This window comes from Corvus cornix, chromosome 6, assembly GCF_000738735.6.
Source record: "Corvus cornix cornix isolate S_Up_H32 chromosome 6, ASM73873v5, whole genome shotgun sequence".
Classification (NCBI taxonomy): domain Eukaryota; kingdom Metazoa; phylum Chordata; class Aves; order Passeriformes; family Corvidae; genus Corvus; species Corvus cornix.
Genome location: NC_046336.1, coordinates 35,360,683 through 35,374,727, shown reverse-complemented (window position 1 = coordinate 35,374,727; position 14,045 = coordinate 35,360,683). Strand labels below are relative to the sequence as shown.

Here is a 14,045-nt window from a genome sequence, read left to right as displayed (position 1 = left end):
ATCCCATCTCCTCCAGGCTTGGAAAAGTCGCTTCTTCCCGAAGCTGTTCCTTCCCTGGCTGCTGTGAACGAGCTGCCCTGGCTGTTTACAGCCCTTTGGCCGGGGCAGTCACAGCCCTGGAGCTGCCTGCCTCCCCTCTTCTCCCCTCTCCTGGGCTGCTCAGCTCGGCTTGTGCCCTTCTTTCCTGTACCTCCCTCATCACTCCCTGGCCTAGCTCCACGTGTGGGTGTGTGTTTACACCTGACAAAATCACAGCTTATCCTCGATCCCCTCCCTGCTGTCCAGCATCCATCCCATGACCCCTAACACCTTCTGAAGCTGTACAGCTTGTGGAGACAGCTCCATAATGACATGTGAAATCTCAAACGAGGTACTTCAGAGCCAACTGGCCACCTCAGCTTTGGCAGCACTGAGTGTTGTGAAGGTCAGACGTGCTCAAGGGCTCCCTGTAATAAACCTGAAGCAAATTCTCACCCTGAGGAGCAGGGAAGCTCAGCTCCATCACAGGGAATTTGCTCCACAGGCTGGAGGAGGTCTCATTTATTTTCCTTTCCCCAGGGGAAAATGAGTAGCCAGAGTAACCTGGACAGAGAATAGTGTTTTAGATGGGATGCTACAGCTTCCTATTTGCTTGTTTATAGGACTTCTGTACCCTTCTGAAGCACAGCAAGAATGTGCAATACCTTGTGATTGTTTGTGGTGGCTGTGAGGAAGGGGCCCGGTGGTGATGGATGTGCCCAGCTGGGCACAGCTCCTTCCTGAGAGGGGCCAGGAGGGGCTTTCTGGTTGAGGTCTGTCCCCTCTGCTGTGCTTGATGTGTTCAGCAGCAGCTCTCTTCCCTGTCTGGGCTCCCGTGCTCTGCCAGGAGGAACTGGGATGAGCCCCAGGGAAATGGCTCACGCCGCTGTTCCCGCTTGGAAAAGAGCCCCGGGATGGTTTCCCGGATGCTGGCACCGCGTTAAGCTCAGGCCTTGAGCAGGAACTTAGGCCAGGGAACATTTCCAGCAGGGCGGGATGTGCTCCTGCTGGCATCCTTTCCTGCAGGGCAGCCCTCCAGCCCACCCCACGGCCCTGCTTAATCCCCCTCCTTCCCCTCCAAGCCACACCATGAAATCCCCCCCATCCTGAGGGCTGCAAAAGCTGGAGGGAAGCTGTGGAAGGGGGCAGGGATGGAAGAGGGTGGAGGTGAGCTGGGGGGGTCCTGCCAGTGCCTGGGTCAGCCTTTGAACAGCACGGAAAACTGGGATGAAAGCCAGTGCCCTGCCTGGGGCATGCCAGGCTGCTCTGGGCCTTTGGCATGGAGCCCCCAGCACGCAGGAGCCCTGGGTGGCCTTGGAGTAGATCCTTCTTGGAAAGATCTGAGTGCAGGGGTGAGGTGAGAGGCAGCTGGACCCCTCAGCACCTTCTTGGGGGGAGAACTGGAGAGGGAAAGGAAGCTTCTTCAAAGCTGCTCTTGCTCAGCCAGTCCTGCTTCCTCCCTCCGGCAGCTCCACCACCACCTACTGCCAGATGCCGGGTTTCTCGTCCTTCCCTCTCCCCAGGTGTTGTGGCTTGGTCACTGTTTCTTTCTGCTCTCCCCATTTCTCTGTTCCCCAGCATATTTGTGGGGAAGATACGGAAGAAAACTCCCCACATTTTTTCAGGTTTCTTTTTTATCTTGAGGACATTTCAGGGTTGGTTTCTGATGGGATTTGGGGTGGAATCTGACTGGTGTGCTGGGCATTAGGTCAGGCTGGTGGGGGAGAGCAGCCAGGAGCCTCAGCTGGGAGAGCTGTCAGGACACAATCCTGTGCCGTGAGCTTTGGGATGGCCTTGCTGGGGCACTGTGCTCCCTTTGGCCTGACCCACTGTGGGATGAGCTGTTCCTTTCTTCACGCAGCATCAGCTGAACTGCTGTCTCTGCGTGTCCTGCTCTGGCTCAGAGAGGCCTTGGACATCCTTTCAGTCATGGGAAGAGGGATGTGGAACTGAACTCCACAATTAGCCAAGCTGTTGGATTTCTCTGTGGTATGAAATTAAATAGTATTCGAATGCACGCGGTGGGGCTAATGCTGCTTTGTGCAGCTTTCTGTGAAGATTATGAAATCGCAGCAAAAAGCAGATCTTACTGTAATTAGAAGATAGAAGAGTTAATCATAGGGAGGAATTAGGATTCATACTTGCTCTGAAATTTTCTAAACTGCTTTAAAATACCTTCAGCTGAAGGAGCTGAACTTCGCTACGAACCTTTTGTGTGCTGAAGTGCAGAGTTTTCTTCATTCGTTTGAATTGCAGCACAGAAGTCACAGGGCTCTTTTCCCCAGAGGTTCAAGAGTCTCTGAGTTCATTTTGTTGATATGTGAAGTCATTTTGGTGTTTGTCGAGCCATACAATCATTTACTTGATGTCCTTGAGGCAACCCAAGCGTTTTATCGCTATTTATTCGCCCTCTGAGAAAAGATTTGAAAAAAAAAAAAGTCACTGAAGTCATCAAAGTTTCGAGTCAGAGGCAACTAGGGAAGGGTTGGGAGCAGCTGGGGGAGGGTTGTGTGTGAGGGACACACTCTGCATAATGCACCATTAAAACTTCATGAAGAGGTGTCCCAGAAAAAAAATACTACAAAGCACTAAGCTTAATATTAAATTCTTAGTTTTAGCAGTCTGGTCATTTTCAGGAAGGATTAATCAGCTTAACTGCAGCATTCCCATATTTGATGTTCTGAGAGGAGAGGGATTGTCTGATTTTCTTTTCCTTTTTTTTTTTTTTTTAATATTTTCACAGTAATTAATGAAAGCCAAAAGCAGCAACTGGAATCTGTGAGCTACTCATCCCGCTATGCCCTGGGACTGTTTTATGAGGCGGGGACAGGAATTGCTGTCCCCTGGGCTGCTCAGTACATCACCGATAATCCCTGCATACGCTTCATCTCCATCGATAACAAGAAGCGCAATATAGGTCAGTGCTCCCATTATTCCCCTTACACACAGCCACAATGGAGGGTGTAGATCATGAGAAATGCTGTTTAATTGAGTGTTGCTATTCTGAACAGAGCGAGTATTTAGCTCCAAGCCGCAGCGGATGGCGTTTCATGTCACGTTTGGCCTGTAGTGAAGCACACAGTGAGAGCGGGCCGGCCCTCGGAGGATCAGCCCCCAGCACATGGCTTGTGTTACTGTGGTTATGAAGCCCGTGTCGGGGGATTGGAGACATCAAAATGTTGCTCTTCCAAGAAAGAGCCGGCGTTCCTTTGTTTAAACACCAATCCATGCACGTGCCAGCTTGTCTCCCGCCACCCGTTACTCTGCAGCTCCTGCTCTTTCCACCAGGCTTGGAAGGAGGAATGAGTTGGGTAATTGGGGCTGCTCAGCCCGATCGAGAGTTAGCCAGGGTGCTTTTATGCTCAGGGAGAGGCCCTGAAATGGCTGCACGTGCTCGCTGAGGCTTGGAGAATATCCCCCAAGACAGACCCTTCTCCTCCCTTTCTGGAAGATGCCAGTTGAGGAAGCGTGTGTTTATTAACTGAGTTTCATGTGCGGCAGTGTGGTGGCATAGACCAGCTCAAGAAAAAACACTTGCAGACCAGTCAGAGTCACAGAATCCAGGGTGGTTTGGCTTGCAAGGGACCTTAAAGACCCGAAGTTCCACCCCCTGCCATGGGCAGGGACACCTTCCACCTGTCCAGCCTGGCCTTGGACACTGCCGGGGATCCGGGGGCAGCCCCAGCTGCTCTGGGCACCCTGTGCCAGGGCCTGCCCACCCTGCCAGGGAACAATTCCTTCCCAATATCCCATCTCTCCCTGCCCTCTGGCACTGGGGAGCCATTCCCTGTGTCCTGTCCCTCCAGCCCTTGTCCCCAGTCCCTCTGCAGCTCTCCTGGAGCCCCTTTAGGCCCTGCAAGGGGCTCTGAGCTCTCTCCAGGGCCATCCCTTCTCTGGGCGAACACTGCCAGCTCAGCCTTTCCTTGTAGGAGAGGTTCTCCATCCCTCTGTGCGAGCACAAATTCCTTGTTTTCCCTATGAATTTAGCCTGTTGATCTGAAAAGAGTGAAAAGAAAACAGAAGAATGGCTGGACTGGCCAAAGTAAGGATGTATCCACCCTGATGTGCTTTCTCCGGCAGGGACTTATGGTGAATATGTTAAAAAACGAGCGTAAGGAAAGCCAAATATGAGTGATCTTTTTTCTCTGGCATTCTCTCCTTGTGTGTTCAGCTGGAGTTTTTCTTGCATCTGAGATTCTGTTGCCATTGTTGTGTTCAACAAAAAGTACCTGGTAGCTAATAGCACCTACTGATATTATCCTTACCAGTGTCGTGGAGAAGTTCACCCATCCTTTCCCAAATTCACCCACCCTTTCCCCACCTCTTTGCACATGTGGTCTCAAGGCCCCAGCACCAAGAACAACAAATATGGAACTTCAGTGGTATTATCAAACAGCTTTGCTGTCTCTGGATGCGGTTGAACCAAGTACAAAGCACACTATTTGGGGCACATTGTTAACAAATGCATAGAAAGCACCAGAACATCGGTGTTGACACATACCTTTCTCACTGAAATTTCCTTTGAATTGGGGGAGAGTTCTGTTTGTATGAGCAAATTTTTCCGAGAAGAACAAATTGTGTGTGTCTCTTCTAGGAGGCAGCCTTTAGACAGCACAGGCAAGGGAGGCTGAGGGTTGAAATTTATTTACATGAGAAGTCCTGCAACCAAAACACATGAATAAAAAGTTCCTTTATGCTTGTTTCAGCACATATGCAAGTATTTTGCATCTGCTTTTTTTCTCTCTGTGCTTCTGACTGCCCTCCAGAACATTTCAGTGGGAGGCACAGCAGCACCTCGCTGTCCCTTTTATGTCCACTCCGCTCATCGATCTTCCCGTTCTTCCGTTCCTCAACCTTGGTCATTTGGATCCATCTGAAGAAGAGGGTGGTGACAACCAAAAAGTAAATGTTTGGAGAAAGCAGAGCTGCTGAGATCTTCCAGGACAGTCATCATTCCCCAAAACCCGTCCCTTTCTCCGGTTGTTTCTTCACCTGATGCGTCCACAGTTAATGGAGGCTTCTCTCACCCTCACTGCCACCTCAAACAGTCGCTTTTTAATAAGCAGCATTGAACAATAGAGAGCCAGAGGAAAGCTGGTGGTGATCCCCTGCAGGGGGGGTTGGAACTGGATGATCTTCAACCCATTTTATGATTCTGTGATGCTGTGAGCTTTCTGCTGAGGGACTCACATGTGTGTGTAACACCTCCCTAAAGCAGGTAGTCGGGCCCTCAAAGACCAAAAGGGAAAGTGTGGCCCTCTCTGTGGAAGCCCAGACTGTCCTTGTCACTTGTCTGAGATGTGGCAGTCCCTGCTTTCACTCAGTAAAGCAGAGACTTCCCACTCACGTGCGTTTCACATTTCCCCGGTGGAACACAAACCGGCCTTGCTGTTAAAGGGGGGTGGGTTTGATGAAGCAGCTCCTCTGATGCCACCAATTCCTGGTGTGTAATCAGGAGCCTCCAGGAGGGAAGGCTTTTTCCACCAGCTGAGGATCCCAGCTGCTGTTGGTAGAATCCCATCCCTGCCTGCAGGGGTGACGTTATGTAAGGAAGAGCCCACGAGAAGCGTGTGCTGAATTCCCGGTGTGGTGCGCATGAATATTAAACACTTCGTGGGATTGGCTGCCTCAAACACCCCATCCATATTTATACCGGCTCGGGGGGACAGTGGGAATTCTCCAGTATAAATTATTTCTGGAATACCGCAGTCTTTGCATCTCCCTGCGTTCCAGGAGGACTAAAGATAGATGACACATAAAAGTGGAAGTGGTTCCTTTCTTTCGCTCCAGGATTGCGGGGTTATGTAATTTAAAGGGAAGATCCGCCTTACAGGGCTTTAGCATCCGTGTAATTCTCGAGTATCCTCTTTAATTTTAAAATATAGATTCCTTTCCTTCCTGAAGTAAGAATTTTTAGGAAGATGGAGGAGTTAAAGAAGTGTTTAAGTTTTTGCCTCGCTACGCAGCCAGTTGTGCTGTAATCCCCTGCCAGCCCTGCCTGCCTTTCAGAAAAATAATCAGAAACTGTTGGTAGGGCTAATGAAATGCTGGGTTTCTGAATATAAAAAAGTCAGTGCCATTCTTTCCGTGACTCCTCCCAAATGTGCTTTGTCAGACAGAGTAGATTTTATTCCAGGGAGAATATGGGACCTTAGGGACCACGGGAATTTCTGAGGATAGCTGGGGAAGCTCACTGACCATCCTTCCGAACAGCAGTGTGGCATTTTGAAAGTGAACCTCCATCTCTTCTTGCTTTCTAGGTGTAGCAAAGTTGATCACTGCTCTTTTTTAAACTTTTAGATAGGGTTTTATGAGGCCTGCACATTGACTTCTCTTTTGCCGTGTGTGATGCCTCCCGGGGAGCAGGGATGCAGCTCCAGCCTGTCCGGAGGTGTCCAGCTTTTCTGCTGCCCTCCACACTGACCCAGCAGCATTTCCTTCTGCCAGGGTTTGTTTGGTGTGGCAGAAGCCCTTTCCCCTCCCCTCCTGCTACCCAAGACCAGAATGGGGTTCAAATAGCAAAACACATTTCCCCTGGGAGATCAAAAATTCCTGAGGGTCAGGAAACAACCGCATCTCGGTTTCTGTCGGGATCTGTTATGGCTCCAGGTTTTGGGCAGCAACGTGAGAAAAACACTCCATGCTGTTCCCCTGAAAGGAGGAGAACGTTTCTGTGGGAGATGCGTGCCTTTCACATCCATAGACAGTTCTCTGCTGGAGACTAGGTTGTAACCCTTGGCACTCCTGAGCGCTCCAGCAGTTGCAGCAAACGATCTGCCCTTGAAGCTGGCCTGACTTTTGAGCAGGAGGTTGGGCTAGAGACCTCCAGAGGTTCCTCCCTCCCCCCCTGAGTTCTGTGACTCTGAGGCAGACAATGTTCTGGTGAGGATTCACTGAACACACTGATAAACGGACTGGGAAGTGAATCTAAGCAAGCCCCTTGGCAGTTCTTCAAGCCCTGTCCACTTTTGCTGCCCAGCAAGTTTTAATGTTAGCACAGCTGAACCAGTAACAATCTTCCATCCTCTCTGTGCATGTTTTGTGGGTGCATCTGTGGAGCTTGCAAATTGAACTGCAGGTTGTGGCTGCTTGCTTTTATGCCTTTATGAAAGTAGATCTCCCTCTCTCGAGGGTCGGTGGGTCTGTGGGCTCTGCAGAGTCTGTGAGCCACAGATGTGCTCCACAGTGGCCCTCAGACATGATTTTCTCTCCTAGAATATTATTGTTTGGGCAAATCCAGGTGCCTTTTGCTTTCTTGGGGATAGCAGGAGTTATAGCTGCTTCTCCCTGTCTTTGCCAAGACTCCTCTGGCAGTCAAAGAGCAGGTGCGTCCTTCTTAGGGTACCCCATTAATAGAGTCCCAAGAGCACTGTGCTCTGTCCCCGTCCTGGCACCCTGAAATCCCTCTTACCTGCCAATTCCTCCCTTTCCACAGTTCCTTTTCTAACTTGTCACGTTCTCAGAACACGATGGATACCATCCTGACCATTCCCAAATGGACCCTGTGGCTTTCAGGCTCTGGTGGTGTTCTCTCTGCTAAGGGAACTTTAGGCCTCCGTGGATCCCAGGGATCACACCTCCTCTCTAAAATTCCTTTTGCATTTAGGGACTCTGGACCCTGACCTTGGCATAGATTCACCACAGAAAAGTGGATTTTGTGTTTTGCAGGAAGAAGGTTTAGGTGGGCGGGTGCTCCCCCGCGAGCTTTCTCCGAGAACACGTCTTGTTTCACTGTTTTAATCATCATTTCGTATGGTTTATTTCATCGTCATTGCTCTGTCTCCCTCCTTCCCCAAGACTGATGGTAAGGAGGACGTGGCCACCACAGGAGCTGACTTTACACTCTTAGTGCCACCTGAGAACCTGCCAGGGCAGGAGGAGATCCCTGTGGGAGCACTTGGCACCACGGGCTGTTCATGTTGTCACTGCCTGGAGCAATTCACCCACGAGCCTTTTCATGGCCCTGTGACAGTGACAGCAGCTGGACCAGGACACCACAGCTCTGCACTGAAAGTGTCACTCAAAGCTCAGAGCCACCTTCCTGACACCTGCGAGCCCCTGTGCTGGGGGAGTGGCCTTGGGCTCTGTTCTCTGTGCTCTTGTCCAGGGCACCTTTTATTAGCCCCATCCTTTTTCTGGAGGAGAGTACTCCCAACAGGCGTAACCCTGTGTGAATTCTCACTGTCAGCAGTCTGTCCTTCCCTTTTTCCACACAGCCTGTGTGGTTCCTCCAGCTGGGAATTGATGACGAATGTTGAGACAGTCCCAAAACGTTCAGAAGCTGATGGCTCCTGCCTTCTGCTCACAATCCAGAAACCTTTCCCCTCATTCCCAGGTTCTAGGTCAAGATGCAGTTTTCCACCACTCAGGGCCCTGTCCCAGGGGTGCTCTGCTCACACAGGAAGGGGCTGTATCCTCATGTCCAGCTGGGATTTTCTCCCGTTGCAGTTGTGCCCAGTTTGTCCTGTTGCTTTGAGCTTCCGAGAAGAGCCTGCCTCTGCCATCTCCGTCACCTTTCCTTTGGGATGTGCAGGATGCAGTTAGAGCCTCACTTTTCAATCCCCCACTTAATTCTGCATATATTCGATCTCTGTCTTTGCAATTCCTCCGTTTCCTGGATCCGTGTGTGTGGTTGCAGACCTGCTCAGAGGGGAGGACACTCCTCAGGGCGCTGATCAGACTGATGGTCCCAAGCTGGCTGCTCCATAGGCCACAGGGTCCTCCCAGCTGTGCATGCCAGCGAAGAGAAGAGAGGTTTGAAAGGAGGTGGGCGTTGGCTGGAATCGTTGGTGAAATCGTGGGTGGGATCACTGGCTGTAACAAGACCCAGCAAGCAGTAAATAGTTATTTTATTAAAATGCTTCGGCATCTTTTAATGAGCCTTTTCGTCAAGTTTATGCGGAAGAATTTGCCAAAATACCACGTGCACTGTAATAAATCCCAGTTAACCTCATAGGCTTCCCCACTTGGTCTTCTGTCCCTCACAGTGTCTGTGGAGAGACAACAGAATACCTGGTTTCTGCCCCAAAAAGGGGAAGGAAAATCTGAGTAGCGTTGGTGATGCTTTTCCAGACATCTGGAAAAGCCGATGCCCACTGAGATATGTCCTGTGGTAGCTGTGAAACCAGGAAACATCTTCCCACCTTTTTTGCCACATTTTCACAGTTTTCAAGAGCAAGGGTTGGCTGAGCTGGCCCACCCAAGAAAGAGACTCAGAGAGGGGATCCTTCCGTAGGAATTCAAAGCCGTGGCTTTCACGCTTGCAGATCTGGCACTGCTGCACCTCTGAAGTGGTCAGACCAGGACAGAAAGCTCGCCAGAGAAAGACATTTTGGTTGCCTTTGGAAAGCTGGAATGTGCCATCTTCCCAGAGGGCATCTCCAGCTTGAGGAGCTGGAGAGAAGGAGTTTATCAAGCTTGGTGCCTGGCAGCCAGAATGGTCAGAACGTGTTCAGCCGCCTCTTTCTTTGTGGGTGCCTCGGTCATAAAGCGCTCGTTCGCCGAAGCGCAAATCTTTGTCCAGGAATGCGCTAATCCAAGCAAAGGTTTAACCAGGAAAGGCTTTCTGCTCCTCAAGGAGGGAGTTGCTGGGTAAGGGAGTGAGGGGGAATCACTTCACTGAACAGCCAGCTCAGCTGAAATGCAGCATAACCCAGGTCGTGTCCTTGCTCCGTCCTGCTCGTCGGAGTGGGAATGACTCACACGAGGATCTGCTGGGTCCTCATCCTGCCTTGGCATGGGGAAGTCCCTGAGCCCAAAAATCCCCTAATCCAGGCAAATTCTCTGGCTGCTGGTTGTTAGGCCACGTCTGTAAGGTGACAAGCCAACAAGCCAGTGGGGACAGGAGTCACCTGCTGCAGAGAACCTGCAGCCAGCCCCAAATGGAACAAAGCCTGGCCCTGTCCAAGTCTGCTGGGATCAACATCAGCACCTGAGCTATGATTGCATGTTCAAAAGATGAGAACAGACTTTTGCGATAGGACAAGGGGTGATGGTTTTAAACCGAGGGAGGGTCGATTTAGATTAGATAAAAATCCTAATTTTTTTACAATGAGGCTGGGGAGGCCCTGGCACAGGGTACTCAGAGAAGCTGGGGCTGCCCCTGGATCCCTGGCAGTGTCCAAGGCCAGGTTGTTGCAGAGATTGTCCTCCTTGACTTGTGTTCCTGTTGTGAACAACGTGTGTTGTTACTCCTTGTGCTTTTTCTTCCCATCTGGAAGAACAGGGGGGTACCACAGATATTTTTGTCCTTACTCACTCCTAGGCTGGAGGCACAATTGTCAGCACGTGGGGAAGGCAGGCATTAATGAGCAATCCTTCAAAAGCTGCTCTCTCTCCTTTCTCTCAGAGTCTCCTGAAGCTGGGCCCTCGGTCGTGGTGCACACGACTGTGACCTTTGGAAGCGAGCACCTGGACTCAGACCCTGCAGAGGTGCAGCAGATAATTCTCAGTCACCTGCAGAGGATTGTGCCCTCCCTGCCTAAACCAAGCAGCATCAAGTGCCAGAAGTGGAGATACTCCCAGGTACTCCCTGGTGGGACCAGTCAGCTGGGAGGGCCTGCTGGGGCTGTGCTCGCCATCCTCAGGGAGCAGGAGGGAAGGGGATGGTTGCTCAATACTTGTAACACATTGCTCCACACAGCTGTGAGCAGCATCCAGGGCTGGCCAACAAAAGCCAGGTCATTTTTAGCCATTTTTTAACATTGTGGGCCTGGCCCAGCAGTGAGTTATGCAGCTCTCCTGGTAAGCAGGGGTAGGAGCAGCGTGCAGGAAGGAAGTAAATCCCACGTAATTCGGTGGGATTTTTGCTGGGATTTAAAAAACATGACTCAATCCATCCCTCTGCATCCAGAAGTATGTGGTATTACTAGCAGAATTCCCACCCTACCACAGAAGAGCAGGAGTACAGATGTACTAATTGTTATTATTTGATTTGGCCCAGCTCAATTTAAAAGAATGTTATGTGAGAAGTATGCTAAAGTAAACTACCTAAGAGCAATAATAGCAAAATGTGTATATTTTGCAGTCCTCTTCTAAAAATCTGAGGAAATTGTTGGTGATTTCCTAAAATTTGGAGTGTATCTCCACGTTTACCCAAAGCCTCTCAAGTTGAATTACATCGGTGAATTTGAATGTGGAGGTTGATGCAAAATACTTACTTTTAAAGCAGTCCCCTAAAAATTTTTCCTTTTTTGAAGTTGCTGGGGATGGCTGTTGTGGAGTCTGCTCATACCCCTTGATCTGCATGCAATTGGGGAACCTGGCCTCGTTAGCACAGAGCTCATTTTCCTGCGAGTAAAATATTGGTGGATTGCACAAGCGACCTTAGCACAGGTATTAATAGTTATACAAAACACATCAAAGTCGTGGTGTGTTCTCTGAGTTCCTCTTTATCGGTTCAGGGGGATATTTTTTGGGGGGAAAAGCAGGTGTCACTGTTAAGGTTCCCTGGTTGTGACACGTGGTCTCTTCTCCTGCCTTACCTGCTGAGAACTGCCGGTGATCACGGGAGCTGCAGGGAGGAGCGGGGAGAGGAGTCGGATCCAGCTCTGGAAGGGGTTCCCAAATCCCATCCAGCTCCTGCTTCTGTTGCTGCTGCCAGCCAGGGCTCTGACTCCAGCAGCTGCTGGTGCCACAGGAGGAATTATCACCAGCCTGTAATTTGGTGGATGAATGTCAATGTGTCATAGGTTGCAAATAAGTCCCTGTAGGTCAGACCCGTTATCTCAATGAAGAGATCTCTAATGCCACCCTATAAAGTAATCACTGCCTAAATTAAATATCTGGGCAGAGCTCCCTCTTTCTCCTAAAGCTCTCTTTACTTTCAATTATAATAAGCTGTTGCCACAGAGGCCGAGGGAGCTGATAAGATGGGTGCATCTTTCCCCTGCCTCTTTTAGATGGGATTTATCCTACTTGTTAATTAAATCCGGCTGTAACATCCTTCACATGGCCAAACACAATCCTGGGATTAAAATGCAGACATTACAATTATCCGTGGCAGATGAGGGATTAGGACTTCCAGAACTCTACTGACACTGCTTAGCAGCACAGCTGCAGTTCTGGATCCCCTTGCTCTAATTATGGTGAAGGCACCATTAGCATTCAGAGCCAACAGCTTCCCAACCCACCGTGTGTCTTTGGCAGAGCCACTTTACAGGGAATTACTGAGGCTGGAAAACACCTCCAAGATCATCAAGTCCAACCTTTGACCAGGTACCAGGAGGGGTAGGAGCTGCTTGGTAGAGCCAGCATCAAATAAACACTGGGTAGCCAAGAGGGAAGGAAGTGCAGAAAGCCTTTTTCTGCCAAATCTTTCTGCATTGTTCATACTCTGATCGATCTGTGAGAAAAATTCAGGAATAAATTAAGTACTGACTTAAAACTGGTCTGAGGGAGGGGCTCTGGATTTGCCACACCTGGATAGACTCTTCTGTTAAGCTGAATAAAGGATAAGGGCTTGCAGGTGGTTATTTCAGCTAATTTCCTCTTTGCAGAGATGCTAACACCCAGTAACAGAAGGTGCAGCCAGCAGCATGAATGTGGGTGCTTTGCAGCTCATCCACCTTTGGCAGTGGCACAGAATGGCTTGGCAGTGGCCAGCTGAGGGGACATTTGAATCAGTGGAAAAATCCCCTGGATTTAGCAAGATTCCTTGGAAGCTGACGGTCCCACCAGGGGATACAGCAGTGGTTTACTGGGTGGAAATCCAAGAAATGAGCAGTTGTACTCTTCTGTGTCAGGCTTTAGCAGGTTGGACAGCAGCAGGAATTTCTGCATGGAAAGGGTGCTCAGGCCTTGGCAGGGGCTGCCCAGGGAGCTTTGGAGTGCCCATGCCTGGAGGTGTCCAAGGAAGGGCTGGAGGTGGCACTCAGTGCTCTGGGCTGGGGACAAGGTGGGCATTGGGTGCAGCTGGGACTCCATGGGCTGGGAGGGCTTTTCCAGCCTCAATCATTCTGGGATTCTGTGATCCCAGAGACAGCAGGTTCCCTTTCCTGTGTTGAACCTGTCTGGGATTTTCCAGGCCCTGCTTCGCTGATGTGAGATCACCCTCACACCTTTCTAGATCTCTACACCAGGGTCAGACAATTCAGTTCTGCTGAGACAGGCTGAGAATAAAACAGAACAGGCTGTGAAGTTTCTAAACTTTCACACACAGTGAGGTTTTACTCCGATTATTTAACTCCCAGAAATAAGTGTTTTACTGTGGTACTTTGATGGTTAATGTTTGGATCTGCCTTTTGGGATGGGAGGCCGGGCTGGACGGGGTTGGAGCTGCCTGAGACAGTGGCAGGTGGCCCTGCTGATGGCAGGGGGTGGAACAAGATGATTTTTAAGGTTCCTTCCAACCCAAACGGTTCCGTGGTTCTGTGGTGTGCTTCTCAGGAACACAGATCTTTTGTGAGATTCAGGTAAATGAAATACTCTTCCCACTCCCTTTCTGTCTGTCATTTTCAGGTTACCAGAGCTGTACCCAATTGCCCAGGACAGATGATTCTTCACACTCAGCCTCTCCTGATCTGTGGGGGTGATGGATTCACGCGTTCCAACTTCGACGGCTGCATACAGTCTGCCATGAGCCTTGCAGAGGCTGTGAAGCCTCACTTACAGCAATTTCAGAGTCAGGCTGCTAAACCTCCTCTAGATTTGTTATGAATGTTGCTGTGATGGATTGAATTTAACATCAACATCATCTTGCAAAAAAAACAAATAAAGGAAGATGTATCGGTGGGCTGGAATAATTATTGGGATGGAATTACATTGAATTTTCCTGGATCTGTGCTGGGAGAGGTTACTTTGATTGAAGTAAGGCTTTCCCTGGCTCTGGGCAGAGGCACGGAGCTCCAGCATTTTTGCCAGGTCTCCTGATACTTCTACAGCCCGTGAAAATTATGTCAAGGAGAGGAGCCTGACTTGAAGCAGCACAAAAATCCATGAAGCTGCAGAGTTTATTCTTTGGAAACTCCTTATTTACTCCTTGTCCTAGTGCTGGGACACAGGGAATGGCTTCCCTCTGCCAGAGGGCA

The 14,045-nt window shown here is 50.0% G+C and overlaps 1 protein-coding gene across 2 annotated transcripts in view; it reads left to right on the top strand.

Annotated features, from left to right (window-relative positions):
• The window catches only part of RNLS (renalase, FAD dependent amine oxidase), a 54,080-nt gene extending 40,320 nt beyond the window's left edge, over positions 1-13,760 (top strand). For both annotated transcript variants that reach the window (XM_019291390.2, XM_039554298.1), the window contains 3 exons: positions 2,762-2,935; positions 10,367-10,542; positions 13,477-13,760. In XM_019291390.2, the coding sequence (XP_019146935.1) occupies positions 2,762-2,935; positions 10,367-10,542; positions 13,477-13,674 (548 nt within the window). In that variant the 3' untranslated portion in view covers positions 13,675-13,760. The remainder of the gene's footprint in view (positions 1-2,761; positions 2,936-10,366; positions 10,543-13,476) is intronic.
• Positions 13,761-14,045: the final 285 nt, after the last annotated feature.